The sequence below is a fragment of the Canis aureus genome, chromosome 5 (genome assembly GCF_053574225.1).
Source record: "Canis aureus isolate CA01 chromosome 5, VMU_Caureus_v.1.0, whole genome shotgun sequence".
In the NCBI taxonomy this organism is placed as follows: Eukaryota; Metazoa; Chordata; class Mammalia; order Carnivora; family Canidae; genus Canis; species Canis aureus.
The window spans coordinates 30,830,570-30,853,130 of record NC_135615.1 but is presented as its reverse complement, the minus strand read 5'-3'; the positions used below and the strand labels follow the sequence as shown (position 1 = coordinate 30,853,130).

Here is a 22,561-nt window from a genome sequence, read left to right as displayed (position 1 = left end):
TTACTCGCAAATAAATAAGATTTTTTTTTTTTTTTTTTTATGATAGTCACACAGAGAGAGAGAGAGAGAGAGAGAGGCAGAGACATAGGCAGAGGGAGAAGCAGGCTCCATGCACCGGGAGCCCAACATGGGATTCGATCCCGGGTCTCCAGGATCGCGCCATGGGCCAAAGGCAGGCGCCAAACCGCTGTGCCACCCAGGGATCCCTAAATAAGATCTTAAAAAAGAAAAATTAGAATACTCAGGATGCTATCTATGGTAATGGCATAAGAAAAATAAACTAATGGAACAAAACAGATACACATCTGTGGCCCGTGGATGTGCCACAAAGGTACTAACGTGACTGGAAAACAAAGTCTTTTCGACAATGGTGCTACAAGAATTAAGTACTGGTATGGACAGAAAGGAACTTCAAGGCCTACTTCACCTCACACACCAACATTATTTCACAATGAAAACTATGAAGTTTCCAGGAAAAGACACTGGCGACCATCTTTGTGCTCTCAAGGTACGCAGAGCTCTCTCAGGAAGGACCCAGTAAGCACTGAACGTAAGCAAAAGACAAGGCACTCCGGGAGAGAAGACGTACAGTACGTGCACTGCCACCAGAATACAAGGCCTCCTAAAATCAAAAACAGAAAAGACAACCCAATCTTGAAAAACATGCAAAAGACATTAACAATCATACCACAAAATTATACAAATGGCCAAAAAGCTCATGAAGGTGACCAACATTAGTTCTCAGGAAACCCAAGTTGAAGCCGTAATGAGCGCACTTCACACCGACTTGGGTGATTAAAATCGAGAAGCCTGACAACACTACGCACTGAAACCGCAGCGGGGCAAGCGGGCCGGCGGAGTACTCCCTCTCCGTGACCCTCCCGCACAGGCACGAGTGATCTGTAGTGGAAAGAAGTTACAGGTGGAGCTGCTACGAGTGGGGGTGGCTGATGAGGAGGTGACCCGAGGGAACTTCCTGGACAAACGTCCTCTCCCGGCGGTGGTGGTGGTACACAGGTCTGGACATGGATCAAACTGCATTTCTTTCCTGTAGATCCGTGGTTTCGTTATATATAAAAAGTTTTATTTCAATAAAAATAAGCAGCATCTCGTGACTCGCAGACGGAGCTCCTCACCCCAAGCACGCAGCACATACTTCCGCTGAGGAGGAGACGGGGTTAGCGACTGGCACTGACCTTGCAAATCCCTGCGGCAGCTCCCCAAGGCCATACAGTGGGTAGAGGTACGGGCTTTTGCCATATCTTGCCAGAGACTCGCTGTAAAGTTTAATCCTATTAATGGTTTCACAACATGGCTGATCTAAATAGCTAGGATAAAGGAAATAAATATTAGAAAATAAATATTAAAAACGTTTTTCTCAATGATTTCATTTCACTACTTTCATATTTTACTTCAAAGGTTCTAACACTAATTTACAGCTGGAACTTTTCATAATATAACCTGGTTATTTACTTGTTTTGTTAGAATTTCCATTTTGGAGAATGGAGAAATTCAGTGACAATTCCAAGAAAAACACAAATCTAAAAGCCAAAACACTTACTCATCGGTCCTGTAAAGTGCCAGGGCATGGCCAGTAAAGTCTATGACATCTTGTCCCAAGTCAAATTTCTTGTACACCTCTCGCATGGCAGTCTTCTTAGGATCAATGCCCTCAAAAGTTCTGGGATCTTTTTCATCAAAGTTGGCAACATACACTAGGAATTTTCTGAAGCGACGTTTTTCAAACAGTCCCATTAAGCCTAAAGAATTTGTCAAAAAGCAAACATTCACGCTAGAACATGAGGAAAAGAGAGTGTGAGAGGCAAGTTTAAATGTGCCATGGGAGGGACCCCTGGGTGGCGCAGCGGTTTGGCGCCTGCCTTTGGCCCAGGGCGCGATCCTGGAGACCCGGGATCGAATCCCACGTCGGGCTCCCGGTGCATGGAGCCTGCTTCTCCCTCTGCCTGTGTCTCTGCCTCTCTCTCTGTGTGACTATCATAAATAAATTAAAAAAAATTAAAAAAAAAAAAAATGTGCCATGGGATTACCCGAGGCTCTTCTAGACAGTATGGCTTCTACTTTTACTACGCTTCAAAAGAAACCAACAGAATTACAACAGATCAGCTATTAAGTCTTTAAATTTACAGTTACAATTATAATCAGCACTTAATTAAATGTAACACACTTAATTTTATCTCTTATTAAGGTGCAAGGTGAACATGACTTTGAAAGACTATTACAAGGGCATCCACCTGAATGTTCTCGACAACTCTGATCTGTACTCAGCCAACTGCCTAAAATTCTGAAAGCTCCTCCTTTTTCTGTATTCGGACATTCACTCCGGCACCTCACAGAAAAGATGTTGGTTATGCTGCCGGGCACTTACTTCAGGGAGGTCCTAGGTAATCAGGTAACTGCTTTTTATACGAGAAAAAGGAAGAGACAGGTATAAACTACTTTACAAACCTGCAGCTCTCTTGTCAGTAGTCCTGAGTTCACAGCCGCCAGGAAGACAAGGCCAAAGGAAAAAAACTGCTCTGGATTTATCTCCTTCCCCTTTCCTAAACTATATGACTACTGTAAAGACAACAAACTCTCAAGGAACAGTGAAATGTTTCGATATTCTGAACGCTATTTCCCCCAAGACTATAGATGAAACCAACAAAACTGAAATTAAAATGCTCATCAGGCCATTAACGACAGCCACTTATTAACATTTTTAAATTCTATTTACAACCTAGCTTTAAAAAAATGAGACGGGGGCACCGCCTGGTTCAGTCGGTAGAGCATGGGACTCGATCTCAGGGTCATGAGTTCAAGACCCACACTGGGTATGGAGCCGACTTTAAAAGACTGAATGAAAATCAAAATGGATTTTAAATAATTTTTTAGGAATTAAAAAAAATAAAGCGGGACCGAGTGCATACACAGTAAGGGTAATAAGGGTAAAAAAAAAAAAAAAAAAAAAAGTTCAATGACCACACAAGCACCAACTTATGTTGAGTTGTCAGGGATAAAAAGAGACAGCCAAAATAATACAGTACAACTCCAACTACTTCTCTGTGACGGTGCCTTCCCGGATCACCTTATTTAAAACTGTGTCCCCACATCCCTTCATCTGTCTGCACAGACTTATCACCATCTGATATCCTCTCCCTTATTTATTTATAACCTGAATCCTCTAATACAAGCTTCATAACAGAAAGCATTTTTTACTTTTCCCCTTCTGTTGAACCCTCCCTCCTCCAAACCTAGAAGGGTACACGGCACATAACACGTGCTCCATACTCCATTCACATAATTAATGTCTGATGCAAGGAAATACAAAAGTCTAATTATTCATAGATAGGATATACAATATAGAAGGAAAATATTCAACTATATAAAAAAAGGGTTAGAAAAAAACCCTTTTCCAAATTACTCAGTTTTCTAAGTTAAGTAGTATCTTAACATCATTTCAAATATTGTTTTACTTCTTTTCATTCACTTGCACAATAGGATTTACCAAAAAAAAAAAAAAACTTAAGTCAAGGCCTTTAAAACATAAAAAGTTAACAAAATCCAGAACAGTTTCATCAAGAGAAAAAATAAAAGCTTTAAGTGGGTATAAGATTGGACCACAGAGAACTGGAAGGATATTGTTACAATGTCCATACTTACCCACAGCAATCTACAGATTCGATGCAATCTCTATCAAAATTTCAACATTTTTCACAAAATTAGAATACTAGAATTTGTACAGAACTACAAAAGAGGGACGCCTGGGTGGCTCAGCAGTTGAGTGTCTGCCTTTAGCCCAGGGCATGATCCTGGGGTCCTGGGATCAAATTCTACATCCGGCTCCCCACAGGGAGCCTGCTTCTCCCTTAGCCTGTGTCTCTTCCTCTCTCTCATGAATAAATAAAATCTTTAAAAAATTTTTTTTTTAATTTTTATTTATTTATGATAGTCACACAGAGATAGAGAGAGAGGTAGAGACATAGGCAGAGGGAGAAGCAGGCTCCATACACCGGGAGCCCGACGTGGGATTCGATCCCGGGTCTCTAGGATCGCGCCCTGGGCCAAAGGCAGGCGCTAAACCGCTGCACCACCCAGGGATCCCAAAATCTTTAAAAATTAAACAAAGTAACCTATTCTTATTCATCCTTCTAAACTTCTCCACCTTTCCATATCCCATTCATTTTGCCTAGGATCTTCTAGCCTCCCATTCTGACTTCCAGATCCTATTCATTAACAGGAAAACAGTCATCTGGTAAAAATTTATAAAACTATATACTAAAACAGGTAAATTATACTCTATGTAAAAATTATACCTTGATAAAACTAACCATAAAAATAGGCAAATAAACACACTTGCTTATTTTTGGAAAAAGAAACATAAGAGGATAAACCAGAAACAAAAACGATGAAGGGGAAGGATGGAAGACAACAGAATAAAGACAGACTCTAAATACATCTTCTGCTATAATGTTGGCTTTCAAGTCATCTAAAGGCTTTACATATTTGAAAAATTTAAATCAGAAAAATAAAACTGCTAGAAGGTAAGTCCTTCACTGTCTGTTAATGAAGGAGACTGAAGTTATTAACAAAGGTAAGACTCAAATGGAGAATAAAACTTTGGAAACAAACTTTGTTGTAAGAGATTCTCCTCAAACTGTTTAACTTTTACTTCTATGAAAATACTTTATTTGGATAAATTTTACATTGTCATTTAAAATACTTTCTAATCCATGATGACACCACTAAGTCCCTCACTTTAAGTAGGGGCCATTTCTTCACCCACAGTTGTCAATCCTAACTTTGCCACAAACCTCCGTACTCATGTTTGACTTTCTGGCTATTGTGCCTTTCAATATTTTATGCCAGCACTTTCTCCTCTGAGAGCAAGAAGGAAGTAAATGGAATTGGAGAAGTGGCCAAAGTCATTCAAATTGGGTTTTTAGGTGAGAAAATTTTCCCACACTCACACCAAAATAATCACTGAGAATTTACTGGCACTTCCCATCTTCTCCCAATCCAAGTGGCTCCCTCCCCTGAGCTCCTCCAGTACTCATGGAGAAAACTAATCCACCCACCGCTATATAAATTCATCCTTTCTCAAACACCTTCAAGGACGTCTAATGAAAAGAGGCAGTAAGAGGAAAGGTTAACCAGATTAACCTTAGGTTGAGCCAAGAGGGGAAATAATTTTGGGCAAAGAATAAAGTCACTCCATACTCACTGGGAATTCCTAAAACCTGGGCTTCCAGAGAATGACAGCATCAATTAGAAGATTAGTTTTGCCAGAACAAAGTTCTTGCCTTTTGTAGCAGGTTGGATAATAAGGCGCAGGAGGTCAGCCCAGGTAGTAAAGTACACGCGCTGGAGCAATACCACAGTTTAAACCCTAATCTTCCCTGTCTGATTTTAGGCCTGAATCCCTCTCTATGAAATGGAAACCCTACCCCATAAAGGTGTTTCAAAAGTCAAAGAAGAAAATGAATGTGAAGTATTTAGCACAGAGCCTAGCACACAGGAAACACCCAAAACAACAGCTCTTATGAATTATTATGAAAGAGCACTGGCTGACCTAACAGCAGCACCAAGTTCCACAAGACAGAGACACTTAAACTCTCTCCGAGCTTCAGAAGAGAGGTGCTGAACATTCTCCTCACTGATGGGTCTCTCAACTGCCCAGGACAGTGTCCGGCAAGTAACAGACATTCAATAAATACTGTTGCCTGGATGAGTGGACAGACGGCTGTCAGACAGGGGACATTCACTGTGACCCCTAGGATTCCTTTCCATTATAAAATCTCAATGTTCTGAGAAAATAAAATAAAATCACTTACTAGATGCCAGGGCTTCTGCTTCAGTGGAAGGAACCTTGTAGATTTTTCCTCCCTTGTAGACAAAGCTCCCTTCAGTCACTTTGAAATCCAGATAACGAGTGACCTCTGTATAAAGCAGCATCTTCACAAGCTGACCTAAAAAAGTCCCACAATTCAAACTACAATTTAAATCTTACCACCTTCAAAAGCCAGCAGAAAAAAGAATACATTTATTGTTGGCTAATACTAATGGCTTCCCAGTTTTTTCTAGCATTGTCCGATAACCTCTACCAAAAAGTCTCCAATGCCGTGTTCTAAATGGGACCATCAGAATGCACACCTCTTACTAAGCAGATTTAGAAGTTTTTTTCCTATTATAAAACTTCAAGATTAATAACTTTATCAACTTGTATCAACTTGCTTTTGTAAAAGCTATACTAATAATGAGAGGTATGAGGTTTAGAGTTAGAGGACTATTGCAAATGGGTCTGAGTTTCCTTTAATAAAGTTCCTATTATAAAGAGACTCAAATGATAGGCAAAAATTTTCAAGAATTTGTGCTATTCAGTTTATATTGTTCAATCTGTATTAATTAAAATAGATATTAATTTAGTGGGCACTTGGATCACTCAGTTGAGTATCCAACTCTTTTTTTTCTTTTTTAAAGATTTTATTTATTTATTCATGAGAGACACAGAGACAGGCAGAGAGAGAAGCAGGCTCCGTGCAGGGAGCCCGATGTGGGACTCGATCCCAGGTCTCCAGGATCACGCCCTGAGCTAAAGACAGATGCTCAACCGCTGAGCCACCCTGGCGTCCCTCCATCCGACTCTTGATTTCAGCTCAGGTCATGATCTCAGTGTCATGAGATCAAGCCCTGCTCTGGGCTCCAGGGTGCATTCGGAGCCTGCTTGGGATTCTCTCTCCCTCTGCCCTCCTACCCCCCTAAAATAAATAAATAAATCTTTAAAAAATAATAAAAACATGAATATTAATTTCAGATAAAGAATATAACCAGGCATATAATTAAAAATATCACCTGTCCATAAACCAAAGAAATGTGGGATACCAAAAATAGCAAACTTTTTGAGAAATTATTTTAAAGCTCATTTGAAAGGATAAAAATTCTATATATATTTAAGATTTATTTATTTACTGAACGAGAGTGTACACACAAGTGGGTGGAGGGAGCAGAGAAAGAGGGAGAAGTAGACTCCCTGTAAAACAGGGAGCCCAATTCAGGATTTGATTTCAGGACCCTGAGATCATGACCTGGCCTGAAATCACTTAACTGACTGAGCCACCCAGGAGTCTCTAAAAAAAATTTTTTTTTAAATGATGAGAGTTTTATGCAGCCAGGCATTAGAATAAATTGCAGTTATATTGATTAGTCCACTAATTAGTGGGGATAAAAGAGACCCATTTCTAAGAATATATTATAAAAGTTCATATCAAAGTGGAAAAGATACATGGTGTTGAGGGACAACAGATGAACCATTCTGAAAAAACAAATCTCAATCTCTACTTCTCAAATGGGTTAACAGAGAGGACACCTGGCTGGCTCCACCGAAAGAGCTTGTGACTCTCAATCTTGGGTCAGAAGTCGAGCCCCATGTTGAGGTAGAGATTATTTAAAAAAAAAAAAAAAAAAAAAAAACCACACACACACACACACACACACACACAACCCCCCCCATGACTATAAAACCATTAATAGCAAATATTAGTATTTTTATAACCTTGAAGATAAAATTATAAGCATACCCTTCACAATAAAAAACAAAAAAATAACTCTATATTAACTTCATGAAAAGTAAAAGCTTATGTACAGAAGAAAAATACAGCACAGCTACATATAAAGCCAATCACAGACAGGAACATACCTTTAAATACACTATTTATTCCATAGCCTTTCTAAAGAGCTCTCTGACACATGGATAAGGAAAAATTTTAAAACCTCAAAAGAAAAATATACAAAGCCTAAGGCTGGCCAATTCACTAAAAAAATATGAAAGGCAATATACATCTAGAAATTATTTCACACTCTAACAAATAGGTACTTTTAAAAAATTCATGGGGAGCCTGACTGACTCTGGATAGAGCATGTAACTCTTGATCTTGGCATCATGGTTCAAGCCTCATGCTGGGCTTGGAGCCAACTTAAAATAAATAAATAAATAACCCACTATTTTATTTTGCCTTTAGCTATAACAAAGTGACAAAAATTAAAATGTCGGGGTGCCTGGGTGGCTCAGTAGTTTAAGTATCTGACTCTTGGTTTCGGTTCAGGTCATGATCTCAGAGTCCTGGGATAGAGCTCAAAACTGGTTTCATGCTCAGCAGGGTCAGGGGGAGGGTCTGCTTCAGATTCTCTCTCCCTGTTCCTCTCCCTCTGCCCCTCTCTCCCAGCTTGCTTGTGAGCACTCTGTGTTTCTCTCTCAAATAAATAAAACAAAAAAACAAAAACAAAAAAAAGGTTAAAATGAAGAATATTCAGGCTTGGTGAAGGAACTGGGAATGAGGTACTCTCACAGGCCGGGGGTTAGAGACAGATGTGGCAATATAAAATAAAAGCTTTAAAAAATCAGGGATCCCTGGGTGGCGCAGTGGTTTAGCGCCTGCCTTTGGCCCAGGGCGCGATCCTGGAGACCCGGGATCGAATCCCACGTCGGGTTGGTGCATGGAGCCTGCTTCTCCCTCTGCCTATGTCTCTGCCTCTCTCCGTCTCTATCATAAATAAATAAAAATTAAAAAAAAAAAAAAGCTTTAAAAAATCATTGCATCTATCCCCACACTTTACATCTAGGAGTGTATGGTGAGGTTCAACACACAGAGCCTGGCAGGTTATACACCAAAATATTAACCATGATTCTAGATGGTAAGACTCTGATTATGCACATTTTATTTCCTCTCTTGCTTATCTGTGTCTTCTTAATTTTAATGAAATAATTTTATTATTTATATAAAAGGTGCTTACAATTTATTTCAAAAGAATTTTAGGTAGGTACCTTTTTATTTCAGAGACAATTCAAATAAGATCTTTCCACTAGGGATGCTTGGGTGGCTCAGCGGTTGAGCGTCTGTCTGCCTTTGACTCAGGGCATGATCCCGGGGTCCTGGGATCGAGTCCCGCATTGGCCTCCTTGCAGAGAGCCTGCTTCTCTCTGCCTGTGTCTCTGCCTCTCTCTCTTTCTCTCATTAATAAATAAAATCTTTAAAATATATATAAAATATATATGTATCTTTCCACTAAAAAAACTATAAAATATCAACTCATAAAACAAAATACACACACAAAACAAAACCCAAAAACAGGGAAGGGCAGCTCTTCCCTGTTTATGTACCATGAACTTTAATTCATGGTACATAAATAGACTTCATACCAACAACCTGATTTTTTAATATCATTTCAGAAAAAGGTACTAATACCACAGCAATTAGCTCCCCTAATTAAAAACATGAGAAAAATGTGAAAAAATAGTCTTGAAAGCCTCCAAAGTAGGAGAAAACAAAAAACCCAAAAACAGGGAAGGGCAGCTCTTCCCTGTTTATGTACCATGAACTTTAATTCATGGTACATAAATAGACTTCATACCAACAACCTGATTTTTTTAATATCATTTCAGAAAAAGGTACTAATACCACAGCAATTAGCTCCCCTAATTAAAAACATGAGAAAAATGTGAAAAAATAATCTTGAAAGCCTCCAAAGTAGGAGAAAACCTTCTTCTAAAGGCCCAGTTATCTGAGACTGTTGGGAAAGCCCCGAGGAGTGCTGCAGACGCTTAGGGCTTTCCTACATACCGTGCTGTGTCCTAAAGGGGTCTCCAGAATCGACCAGATAGGAGTCACCCCATCCTCCATTCATACGGACTCCAGATGCCTCCACGGGCCCACACGCTACTCACCACAAACCACTGCCATCAACAAAAGCTACTTTCACATACCTAGCATAACACTCTGTCAAGAGCTAGGTTCTACCTTTAAGCCAGATTCAATGCACCCCCATAAATGCCAGAATGCTTTACCATTGGCCATGAGGAACTTAGGGATCAGGTCCACGTTCCAGTCTCTCCCTCTTCCCATCGAGGCTGGTGGTGCTCCTGGTATCTTAAATCTTTTGTATAACTAAAACCAAAACAAAAATTACCCACAATGTAACAAAATTTACTTTTTATTAAGCTACGCAGCAACCATTCCATGATGTGGTTTTGGTATAGTAACTGACCACCAGTAGATTTTATCAGATAAAATTTTTAGAGAAATTCCAATACATATCTAAGTTAAATAATACATTACTAAACTAACGAATGCTAAAATAAATATTACAGAGGTAGTATTTTCTTTACTAACAGAAAAGAATACAAAACAATTTTCAATGACACGCTAGCTCTGCAGATACACCCTACATATGTAGAAATCATTTAAACTCATTCTCTTCTGAATAAAAAGTTAACAAAAGGCTTAGTTTTGCTTCCATAGTTATGTAAGGAGTTAAAAATAAATTCTGGATTCTTCAAATCAAAAAAGACAAAGTTAGTTCCAGCTAATTTTTAACTTCTGTCAGTTGAGTAAGAGCTCTAGATAAAAAGAAGCTTGTTGTCTAAAATTTGGAAATACTCATTTGAACTCCTAAATTTTATTGCTAATGTGGAAGTGAGTAAGCAAAGCTGGCATATTTACTCCTAAAAAACCCAACCCCTTGAGTATATTCACTGTGGAAACAAACGAACAAAAAAGTCAGCTTACTCACCTCACTGAAGATTAGTAAATGTACTATGTAGAAGGAATGGTGCCAACATACCACTCTCTATAAGATTATTAACAATGAAGAGATCTGGTGGTCATCACCTTTACTAGGGTCAAAGTTGGCATCATGACCAGTGGAGGAGTCTAGACATTATATCCCTCCTGATATGATGCAATATTAAGTACACAACGTTTTCTTATTAAAAAGTAGTTTGGAGGGACGCCTGGGTGGCTCAGTGATTGAGCGTCTGCCTCTTACTCAGGCATGATCCCAGAGTCCAGGATCAAATCCCGCAACAGGCTCCTGCAGGAAGCCTGGTCTCCCTCTGTCTGTGTCTCTGCCTCTCTCTTTGTGTCTCTTATGAATAAATAAATAAAATCTTAAAAACAAACAAAAAACTAGCTTGGACTTTTCAAAAGATAGAAGTGAGGAGATTTCTATAGATTAAGAGAATAAAGAGAACACCAAAGGCAATGTGTAAAGCGGTTTAAAAAGAAAAAAAAAGAAACACTGCCACCACACACACAAGAGAAGACATTCTTGGCATCAGTGGGAAATTTGACTATGGTCTGGATATTACTGTTAATTTTCTTAAATGTGATAACAAATGATATTATGACCACATAGGAGAATGTTATTCTTAACCAGTGAACGCTAAAATATTTAGGTCAAGTATCATGATGTCTATTACTTTCAAGGATTCAAACCAGTAACAAAAGACATAAAGCAAATACTGCAAAATGTTAACTGCTAAGTCCAGATGGAAGGTTGATCATTGGTATTCTTTCAACTTTTCTGTAGGCCTGCATACAGAAAAATTTTTTGATAAAAATATGATATCTATGTTATCAGTCATTATGGACAGTAATTGATGATATCTATGTATCCCCTATAAAACACAGTACAGCTGGTATCCATGCATATGGATGCTGAACAGACTTCACAGAGAAACATTTAGCAAAACACACTCTGGAAATGCTTCATGTGCCTACATTCTAAAAAAGTAGGAAGCAGGGGAGAGAGCAGAGCAAAATGAACTAAAGCTGTGGAGTCTAACAACCAAGGCTCACAATGCTGCTCTGGGATTTTAACAACATAGGTTATTTTGTCATTTGAAAAACAGGGGATAGAAATACCTCTTTGAGTAACTGGGAGACTACCTAAAACCAGGTGGAAAGCACTGGTGCTGTGCTTGCCAATTAGTAGATCTCCATCAAGTCTACGCTTTTAACTTCAAGAGATAACAGATAACTGCTCCAGATGGCAGTAAAGGTCACAACTTAAATGTCTATAAGCTCTAAACTAGCTGTCCCTGAAAAACAGGATGCTATAGATAATCTAATAAAACAAAATTAACCTCTCTATACAGAGTGAAGTTGAGATTCACAAGTAAAAGTTTCAAAGAATGAAAACCACATTAATTCATTCTAATACTTACATCTTCCAGAGGTGTTATAGATGCACTTTCTCCTCCATAATATGGGTTTCTATCCATGTGAAGAACTTTCTTCCCATTCACCGACATTATACCTGACAGGATACATTCCTAACAAGGAAAGCAAAATTACTACATGTTTCAAACAGATTTCTTTTCCCCCAGATATATCTTTTTAAAGCCCCTCATTAGGGGTGCACCTGGGCAGTTCAGTCATTTGGGCATCTAACCCTTGATCTGGGCTCGGGTCATGATCTCAGGGTCCAGGGGTTGAGCCTGTCACGCTCGGTGCTCAGCTGGGAGTCTGTTTTTCTCTCTCCCTCTGCCCTCACCCCAGCCCCCCCGTCATGCGCACACTATCTCCCTCTAAAATAAATCATTCTTTGACAAAATAAAAGCCCCTCATTAAATACTCTCATAGTAACTAATACTTACCTATGTACAATATATCATGTAACTTAAGGACAAAGCCCTAAAGCGACTAGGGTTCAAAGTATGGTCTGTGGAACCCCATGGGCCTCAAGATGAAGACTATTTTCATAACACTAGGACACTATTCACTATTTTTTCCACTGTGCTGACATTAGCACTGATGCTGCAAGGCCAACGGTAGAGAAAATGAATCAGGGCAGTAGCTCCACATCGTATTAGTCACCATACTCTCCACCACCAAGCGCTCACAGTTTATAAAAAAAAAAAAAAAAAAAAAAAAAACAAACCAAGGCTAGTTTCACTTAAGAATGTCCTTGATGAAGCATTAAAAGTTACCTTTGTTAAACGTACACCCTTGAATGCCTACCTTTTTAATATTCTGTGTAACCAAACGGAAGTTCATATAAAGTAAATCTGGCTCACGGAAACACTTTTGTGCAACTGATTTGTAAGCTGAACTAGCTACTTTTTTTCATGGATCATTTTTATTTGAAAGAACCAATTTATTCAGACTTAGGTATTTGGCAGATGTGGTTTCAGATTTCATAGAATTACTCTTTAAAAAAAAAAACCTGCAGGAGCACCTGGTGGCTCAGAGGTTGAGCATCTGCCTTTAGCTCAGGGCATAATCACAGGGTCCTGGGATGGAGTCCAGCATCGGGCTCCCCACAGGGAGCCTGCTTCTCCCTCTGCCTGTCTCTGCCTCTCTCTGTTTCTCATGAATAAATAAATAAAATCTTAAAAATAAAAAAAAATTTTAAAATCTGCCACTAATGTTTTGATATAAATCCAAAACTATCCACTACCATGTGAAAGACTATTAAAATACTCCCTATTCCGGGGATCCCTGGGTGGCTCAGCAGTTTAGTGTCTGCCTTTAGCCCAGGGCGCGATCCTGGAGTCCCAGGATCGAGTCCCACGTCGGGCTCCCGGCATGGAGACTGCTTCTCCCTCCTCCTGTGTCTCTCTGCCTCTCTCTCTTTCTCTATCATAAATAAATAAATACATCTTTAAAAAAAAAATACTCCCTATTCCAACTACACATCTGTAGGAGGCCTGATTTTCTTCTTATACTTTGGCTAGAAAAATAGCTCACAAAAGTCTGAACACCAAAGCAGATGAAAATCCAGCTATCTTTCAAGACAGACATTAAGGAGACCTGCAGGAAATGTAAATCAGAGGCCCCTGGTGGCTCAGTGGGTTAAACATTGGCCCAGGTCAAGATCAGGGTCCTGAGATGGAGCCCCACATCCAGGTCCTCCCTCTGCTGCTCCCCCTGCTCAAGCTGTCAAATAAACCAACAAAATCTTTAAAAAACAAAAGACTCTCTCCTCTCTCTGACCCCTCCCCCCAACTAGCACTTGCCCATGCTCTCTCTAAAATAAATAAAATCTTTAAAAATAAATATTTTTTTAAATGTAAAATAATGATACTCTTCTCTCAATTTTTTTTTGTTTTGGAAGATATAGTTACACTTCATAAAACTTACTCATGTTAATATGTAACGGGCTTGTCATTAAGTGAATTAATAAAAAATTTTAAAATTTCTCAGTGTTAATTTCTAAAGATAAATATTAATAGACATAACCCTTATAACCAAAACTCTCAGAGTTCTTAATTTTTAGGAGTGTAAACAGGGATCCCTGGGTGGCGCAGCGGTTTGGCGCCTGCCTTTGGCCCAGGGCGCGATCCTGGAGACCCAGGATCGAATCCCACATCGGGCTCCCGGTGCATGGAGCCTGCTTCTCCCTCTGCCTGTGTCTCTGCCTCTCTCTCTCTCTCTGTGTGACTATCATAAATTAAAAAAAAAAAGGAGTGTAAACAGATCCCAAAGCCAAAGAGTTTGAGAACTAGAGCTCTAAAGGAAGCATCCAAGATAACCATAAATAAACTGGCAATAAATAGAAGACTATAAATGTCCACTCTCAGGAAAAAGGTAAATAAAGCATGAGTATTCTAAGATATAATATATCAAGATGGAGGGGGAAAAATAAGAATTCATTCAAGAAAGAAAACAAAAGGGATACACATTCACTCAAAACTCTTAACACCAGGGTTTTGGTGATCAGGGCTTTATTTTTTAAAAAGAAAAGGAAATCCCTTCTATCCTCATAAATCGTTAGGGCTTTTCAAATTTACTCCAAAGACCCTAGACAGCAGAGAACAATGTCATTCCCCTGGAAGTCGGACTTTGATATCTTTATTTTAAAAATTCATAAGTATTTCATATTTTACTCCATAATATATCTATCCATTTTAGATTTTTAAAGTTTTAATTATTATTAGGTTCAAATTTTACTCTAGGAAGATGTACCATTTCTTTATTTAGATCAAAAAACAAAACACTGAGTGCTCTATCTAGAAGGCCAGTTAGGCCCTATTTCAGTCCTAACCACAACTTCAAACCCACCCCCTCCCCTCGTGATTTCTAAGAGTGAAGATTTGCTCATTTTTTAAACTCTGAATAAATGGAATCATGCAGCATATCCTTTTTGTATACACCTTTTATTCAACATTATGTCTCCAAGATTTATCCAAATTACGTTTTATGTGTTCCTGAAGTGTACTTCTTCTCATTGCCACAGAGTACAGGTCCCCAAAGTACAAGAGCCAAGTGCAGCCTGCATACGATTTTCATAAATAAGGATTTACTGGTAAACACCCATTACCATCCATTTATATATTGTCTACATCTGTTTCCACTGTACCACAGAAGTGTAGTTGTGACAGAGGCTGTATAACCTGCAAAACCTAAAATATTTACTATCTGCACCTTTACAGAAGGTCTTCCTAACCCTGCAAGCAGTGGACAGATCGCGAAGCTTCCCAATTTAATATCACCCCTGAATGTGTCTAAAATGTTAATTCTAAGCAGGTTCTCAAACTTCATTTTGTATCCACATCACCTGGAGGGCTCATTAAAACAGATTGTGGGATTCCCACTCACAGAACTGGGTTCGGGCTAAGAATCTGCCTTTCTCAGGGGTGATGTTCAGGAGGCTGGTTCAGGACCAATTTTGAGAACCATTACTAAAAGCAATGCTGCTCCACTTTAACAAGCATAAGAATCAATCACTGATCAATCAATGATCAATCATGATCAGGGGGATCATGTTAGGGGTGCCTGGCTGGCTCAGTCAGTAGAGCATGGGACTCGATCACCAGATCACAGGAGTTTAAGCCCCACATTGGGCTTAAAGCCTACTTAAAACAAAAACCTGGAGATCATGCTAAGCTGAAGTTTTTGATTCAGTACACTCAGCATGAGGTCTAACCTTCTGCAGTTGATCAGACCACAGTTTAGGTGACAAAGCTGTAGAGGCTTTAGTTGAATGAATGTATCACATGAATATACATTTTTTAAAATCCATTCTACTATTAATGGAAATCTGGATAGTTTACAGTTTTTGACTCTCATAAATAATGCTCTATATTCTAACATGTTTTTATTATGCATTTACTGGATATGTATCAAGGAGAACACAACTATGTCCAACTTCATCAGATACTCCCAAACAGCTTTCCAAAGTGGTTATACTAATTCATACTTTTGTCATAGCAGTGCATGAAAGTTCCTGTTGTTTCAAATCCTTGCCCCACACTTGTGTCTTTTTAATTTTAGTCATTCTATACTTAGGATGTGGTTTAATTTGCATTTCCTGACAAATAGTGAGGTTGAACACTTTTTTAGTTTTTTTTTTATACTTTACTGATAATGACTATCTTCTTTTGATCAGTGCCTATTCAAATTACTTACTTTTTAAAAAATGTGTTTCTGTCTTTATCTTACTGCTATATAAAAGTTCTTTTTAAGGGTGCCTGGGTGGATCAGATGGTTGAGCATCTACCTTCAGCTTAGGTCATGATCCAGGGATCCTAGGATGGAGTCCCACATCAGGCTCCCCACTCACCAGGGGAGTCTGCTTCTCCCTTTGACTTTCCCATCTTGTGCTCTCTTTCTCTCAAATAAATAAATAAAATCTTTTTAAAAAAATAGTTCTTTTTCTATTCTGGATATATAAAAGTGCCTTATTGGTTATACATACTGCAAACTTTTTCCATCCTGTGTCTTGCCTTTTCACTTTCTTAACGATGTCCTGATAAAGAGAACTGAAGGCAATTTACAACTACAAAAATCAACCCTAATCAAAAGCAATTCACTTGTTCAAAATAAAATGCAAAGGAGCACTAACATATGTGGTCCAACATATTTCATGAAAATACAATAAAATTTACTTTCACACAGATTATGACATAAACAGAAAACGACGAAACAGTCTTATTTCCAGCAGACTTCAGAGTTCAACTTTTGAAAGCAAAATCTTAGCAAGCAACTCTGAGTATTGCATAACTTCTATATGTAACTTTGCACACTCCCCTGCAAATAAGCATGATCCACTCACTGGACCATGGCTCTAGGGCAAGCACTAAAGGTGCAGGCCTAAGATAAAGGGCTCTATAGTTTAAAGATTCACTAAAGTCCAAAGTGTTAACAACTACCTTTAGAGGCGTCACTTTGAACAAATATGACAAAAGCTAATTACACATCTACAGGTTCACAGATTCTCCTAAGCCCCATCTATAAAAGATTGCTTATACCACCAAAAGAATATACATAGTAGCATTAAGTGTAATACTTTAAATTTTACTTTAAAGCATGGGATGAATTTGCTGATAAAGTATATATAAAGTCAATCATATCTGGGCATAGGACATACATTAATGACCCTAAAATTTTAATATCTTACAAATAAACAACTCAGAATTAAAATCCAGTACTACTAGTTATCTGATGAATACAGAAGAACAAGCAAAAGCACATTCAAGCTTTTTAGAGAAAATACTCTAAATGAATTTCCTTTTTTTTGCACCAGGAAACCTGGTCTACCCATCATATCTATCAACAATATGGGTAACTTTTACCAGAAATCCTATGTAGCAGTGAATATTAACCAACATAGTTTTAAATCTAAGAGATGAGAGTACTCCACATTTAACTGAAACTCACCCACAAACGACCTAAGCTGGGTAACAAAGAATACAAACTTGCATCCAGAATAACCAAAACCATAAAACCATCTTCAGAATCCAAGTTCTTTAGGATAATGGCATCTGCCCCTCATCTGACATTTCATGTTCTCCTACATAAAGAGGTAAGCAGATCGAATGCTTAAAGGTCACAGCTACAGCCTAGTCCTACTATGTGGAGATATGTGAGGGTGTGGGACAGGCCCTATTAGTGGTATGAAGTTCACCTCCCTTCAGCATCTAGCATGTATCGCTAGAGTTGCAATAATCAGGGTAACTTATTTGGACAGCACCTAAATACATTAAGACAAAACACCTCTACTGGCCTGAAGGGGGCTGCATGGTGCTCCTACATATGAACTGTGATCAACTTAAAACTGCATTTCCTAGGTCAGTGGTACTTAAGAGTATCCTGGGATCTTGGAAAAATTAATGCCCAACCCCTTCCTGCTGAGAGAGCAAGCTTTGAAGAGAATCAAGCCAGAATACGTTAATATTCTGACAGACCTTCCAAGTGACCAAACTAGGCACCCACCGAAACTCTAAATCCTACTGAATTTTAAAGTTACAGGGAAAAACAAAACGACAACAAAAAACCCTGAGCAGAAAATAAAAGTACACAAAAAATGTGATCAGGAAAAAACACACTAAAGAAAAGTGAATTTTGAAACCTATTTACCTAAAACTATGGGGAAAATGCATTAAATAGAACATTTTTAAATCCGTTCATCTCCATGATATATGTCAGCAACAACACAGTAAAAAACCATTGTTTTCAGCAGAATGTTCCTTTAACTATCTGTCCCTTGAATGCATCTCATTAAATGCTGTCAAAAGATATTTTTCTTGAAACTGGTTCTAATTACATCTTTCTTGCTCAAAATCCTCTCCCATTGCCTAAAAGATAAAGTTCAAATTTCTTAGCCTAGTACATTCAACATTCCTAGTGAAAGGCCTTCTCTCCAACTCCGTTTCCCAATCCACCTCTTCATACCTTCTGTTTCAGGCAAAACTAAAAATAAACTCCCTATTCCTTATATACTTCCTGTTCTTAATATCAACCCATCCTGCTCACTCTGCCTAGAAAATCATGCCTCCTGGGGATCCCTGGGTGGCTCAGTGGTTTAACGCCTGCCTTTGGCCCAGGGCACGATCCTGGAGTCCCGGGATGGAGTCCCACGTCGGGCTCCCGGCATGGAGCCTGCCTCTCCCTCCTCCTGTGTCTCTGCCTCTATCATAAATAAATCTTTAAAAAAAAAAAAAAAAAAATATATATATATATATATATATATATATATATATAAATAAAGAAAATCATGCCTCCTGCTCAAAGCTCACCAATACTTTTAAAAGCTGGCTTACAAACGTCCTTCTTTTGAAGGTTTTCCTGCTTCCCGTCTGAATCCCCACACGTTCTCTAGCGTAACACCCAGTACACTTCCTCATATTAACTTTTATTATAGTCTCTCCTACATGAGAAACTGTTTATACGCAGGCGTATTTACCTTTGTACTGCCCATAACTGATCACAACTGTCACAATTTTAATTAATGAAACCCAGAAAGCCATTACTCCAGTAAGAGTCTTTAATCAGGTACAAGGGGAAGATAGAAGGGATTGCCCATTATTATGTACGGGAGCCAAAACATTTACCTAGCAGTTTTTCAAACCAAATAGCTCACTGCTACTTCTGTATGCTAAAATGTTTCTGATTTTACTTCTAATCTATGGGACCAGTATGCCTGCAACTCATTTAAAATAGACTGCAGGGACACCTGGGTGGTTCAGCAGTTGAGCGTCTGCCTTCAACTTGGGGTGTGATCCTGGGGTCCTGGGATCAAGTCCCACATCAGGCTCCCTGCAAGTCTCTGGCTCTGTCTCTCATGAATAAATTAATAAAATCTCAAAAATAATTAAAAATGAAAATAAGACACAGACTGCCTACAAGATATTTACACCGTCCCAAAGTAAGACCTTTGTACATATTGGCCCAATGATCACTACTGCAGTGGAAAGTCCATCGTCTACAAAACTTTAACAGCAATGGCAAGGATCTTCAAAGAGCAATTCTTAGAGGCAGTTCGAGATTTTTAAATCAGATATTTAAAAACTCTTTTAAATCAAAATTTTCACAAAGTAAAAGGGTAAAATTATGTCTGGGATGTAAAACAATTTCTAAACATATGCTACAGAGAACACTGGTGAAACATCACTAAAATACACGTCTCTATTCGTAATTCCCTGCCAGAATTACTATGTAGAACAAAACACAAAAACCTCTGGGAGCCACAAAGAGCTATGGAACTAGTTACCCTTCCATATACTAGTGCTAAGATTCATGAATTTATTGCCAACCCCAAAATCAATCAGAAGTAGCATATTTGGTGGTCAGATGTTGTCTATTCACCCTGAAATCAAAGTGAAAGTCACCAGACTAACAGGAAAGTAAGGGAGGAGGGAAAGAGTGAAGAGCAGACCAAGGGCTAACTCAGAAAGGCCAGCAGTCTGAGTAGCTAATAAGGATCCAAGTGTTTCCAGGGCTTCGTTGCGGCACAACAGTAACACAACCAGTAAACATCATGATGCGAAATCTTAGTTATTGAGCAAATCATGCTCCTTAGAGTTTGTTAAAGAACTTGTGATGTCATGTGGAAAAGCTTTTTTTTTTTTTTTTTCAGAAAGTGGTGATTCTTTAAACAGTTAATCTTCAATTCCTTAAGAAATTCAATTACACAGAATATTCCATTTCTCCTGGACAGAATGATCTTGTTCCAAGTTACACATTTTCTGTTAAATTTACTATCTACATCTGTGGATTACCATGACCTTTATTTTTAGAAGGAACTGATACTAAACAGTGCCAGTACCAGGCAACAGAGTAACTCTCACACTTACACTTTCTTCAAAGTAACAAGTTAAGGGCACTAAAAGTACTTGATACACAGCCATCCCCTCTGCCATCCCCTAATACTTTGTACCCATAATTGATAGAGTATGTCTGTTTTTAGGTTCTTAACTCTCTGGCACTAAATATTCATAAGCCAAAAATCAAGAAAATTAAGTGGTATGCTCACCCCAACAGTCAATTCTGATTTGAGGGTTTTTAACTTTGGTGTCTCATGTCACTAGAAACAAGTGATCATCAAATCATCCCACCATCACTACTCCTATCCGTGACGGTAATAACGAGAACGCTCTGCGTGGACAGAATTCTCAAAGACCATCTCAGAAAGCAATCTAAGGAGGCTCTTAGGAATCAAAGTCATCACAGCCATAAAGCGAGGGCTGAAACTGGTCGGATCTCTAGTTATTATGTATCTACTACCACTCATTAAAAAAAAAAAAAAAAAGTCACAATTAACCCAAACGAATATTTAGGTAAAGTGCATTATCTTAACTTGGCTGCTCTCCGGGAAGACCATGCCATCTCTGACACAAAGTGATGCTTCTAAACCAGGCATGTAGAAACCTGCAGGATGGATTTGTGCTCATTTGTCCACATCCAAATGACCTAATCTAGGGCAAATCTGAAAGACCAGCAATAACCGTAGGGGGGCGGAGGGGGGGGCGGGGAGCAGAACTGGCTTTTCCAACATGCTGGCAGCAACGGGTCCCTTCCGATGGGCAAAATCCCGCACAGACTCCTTAAGCTCAGCTGGGAATCCCAAGTGGACGCTTCAAAAATATTAACTGAAACAAACAGCCGTGCAGCTGGCACGCCTGTTCGTTCAACACATGCAACCCTCTGCCAACTCACCCACCGAGGAAGAGACTCCACCAAGTCCCTCACATTCGAAACCATTAGACAGAGCTCTCCTGGGTGAGCGACCTCGTGGATCTGCTCCTACTTCCCAGCCAGGCACGTGTCTGCGTGGGGCCGCTCGGAGGGAGAGAGGCCAAGGCCGGCCTCCAACCTCCAGCCTCCCATCACCCATCTATCGGGGAAGGGGGGAGAGCCCCCAGGGCTGGCAATGGACGCAGGGCACCGACCAAACCTAAAGGAGAAGACGGCAGGGCTCGGGAGACAAAGCGTCGGGTACACAAGTTTTGAGAACACTCACTCCCAATCCTGCGATTGCTCCGCAAGTGGGATGAGCGTGGTTAAAAGGTCTGTATAACGCTTCTCATCGGCGGGGGGGGGCTAGTTTTCTCCAAGTTAGCCGAGCTGCATCCGCTGCAGACAGCGATCATCCGAAGGCCCGTCACACACCTGGCCCCGGAGCCCAACGGGCAGGGCGGCCCGAGTCCAAGCAGGAAACGCAGCTGCGGGCGCGCCCCTCCCCCTCCCCTGCCCGCGCCCCTCCCCCACCGCCCGCCGCTTTTCCGCTTCCAGGCGGGAGAGGCCGTCCTCCCGGAGCCGGCGGGCGCGCGCCCACACTCCCGCCCCCGGCTCCGACACCCCCGCCCCGGGGAACCCCCCCCCCCGGCCCTGGGGACCCCCGCCCGCCCCACCCCGGGCATCCCCTCCCCCGCCCGGGAACCCCCCCTCGCCCCCCCGCCGGCGCCGGCCGTACGGGGCTCACCGTCAGGCCGGTGCCCAGCACGATCACGTCGTACTCCTCGTTCATGGCGGGGGGCGCACGGGGCCGCGGCCCAGAGGCAGCACGAGGCGCAGGGGCCGCAGGGGCCGCAGGGGCCGCAGGGGCCGGAGAGGCCGGAGGGGCCGGAGGGGCCGGCGGCGGCTCGGCCACCCGGAGCCGCAGCGGAAGCGCTCAGGCCGGCGTCGGGGCCCGACGGGAGCGGGGAGCCAGGGCTGGAACCGACACGGCGCGGGCGAGGACGGAGGCCGGCCGCCACCCGAGACGGGAAGAGGAGAGCGGGGCAGGGAGGGGAGGGCCGGGGAGGGCCGGGGAGGGCGGGCGGCGGGCGGCGACCGGGCCTCCGCAGCCGGGGCGGGGCTTGGGGACGGCGCGCGGGAGGCCGTCGATCACGCCCTTCCCGCCCTCCCATTGGCTGCGGCCCCGCCCGCCGGCCAACCCGCGTCCTCTCCCGCCTCTCGCGAGAGGAGGGCGGGCCGTGCGCCCGGCGCTTCCGGCTCCCCGCGCGGCCCGCTGCCACCGTGGTCCGGGGCTGAGGAGGCGCGGCGGCGGCGGCGCGGGCCCCGGG

General features: G+C 41.0%; 2 protein-coding genes across 4 annotated transcripts in view; one reads left to right on the top strand and one right to left on the bottom strand.

The window, feature by feature from the left end:
• The window catches only part of TASOR2 (transcription activation suppressor family member 2), an 84,150-nt gene extending 81,829 nt beyond the window's left edge, over positions 1-2,321 (top strand). Inside the window, exon 25 of the mRNA XM_077897309.1 lies at positions 2,207-2,321. Coding sequence (XP_077753435.1) covers positions 2,207-2,306 — 100 coding nt within the window. The 3' untranslated portion in view covers positions 2,307-2,321. The remainder of the gene's footprint in view (positions 1-2,206) is intronic.
• The window catches only part of GDI2 (GDP dissociation inhibitor 2), a 29,342-nt gene extending 7,075 nt beyond the window's left edge, over positions 1-22,267 (bottom strand). Inside the window, exons 1-6 of one of the 3 annotated variants that reach the window (XM_077897317.1) lie at positions 21,979-22,267; positions 11,999-12,106; positions 9,839-9,938; positions 5,832-5,966; positions 1,562-1,760; positions 1,197-1,328 (exon numbers count right to left, since the gene is read on the bottom strand). In XM_077897317.1, coding sequence (XP_077753443.1) covers positions 1,197-1,328; positions 1,562-1,760; positions 5,832-5,966; positions 9,839-9,938; positions 11,999-12,106; positions 21,979-22,023 — 719 coding nt within the window. In that variant the 5' untranslated portion in view covers positions 22,024-22,267. Of the gene's footprint in view, positions 1-1,196; positions 1,329-1,561; positions 1,761-5,831; positions 5,967-9,838; positions 9,939-11,998; positions 12,107-21,212; positions 21,406-21,978 lie in introns of those variants that run through there. The other 2 variants (XM_077897316.1, XM_077897318.1) reach the window with 2 other exon arrangements.
• Positions 22,268-22,561: the final 294 nt, after the last annotated feature.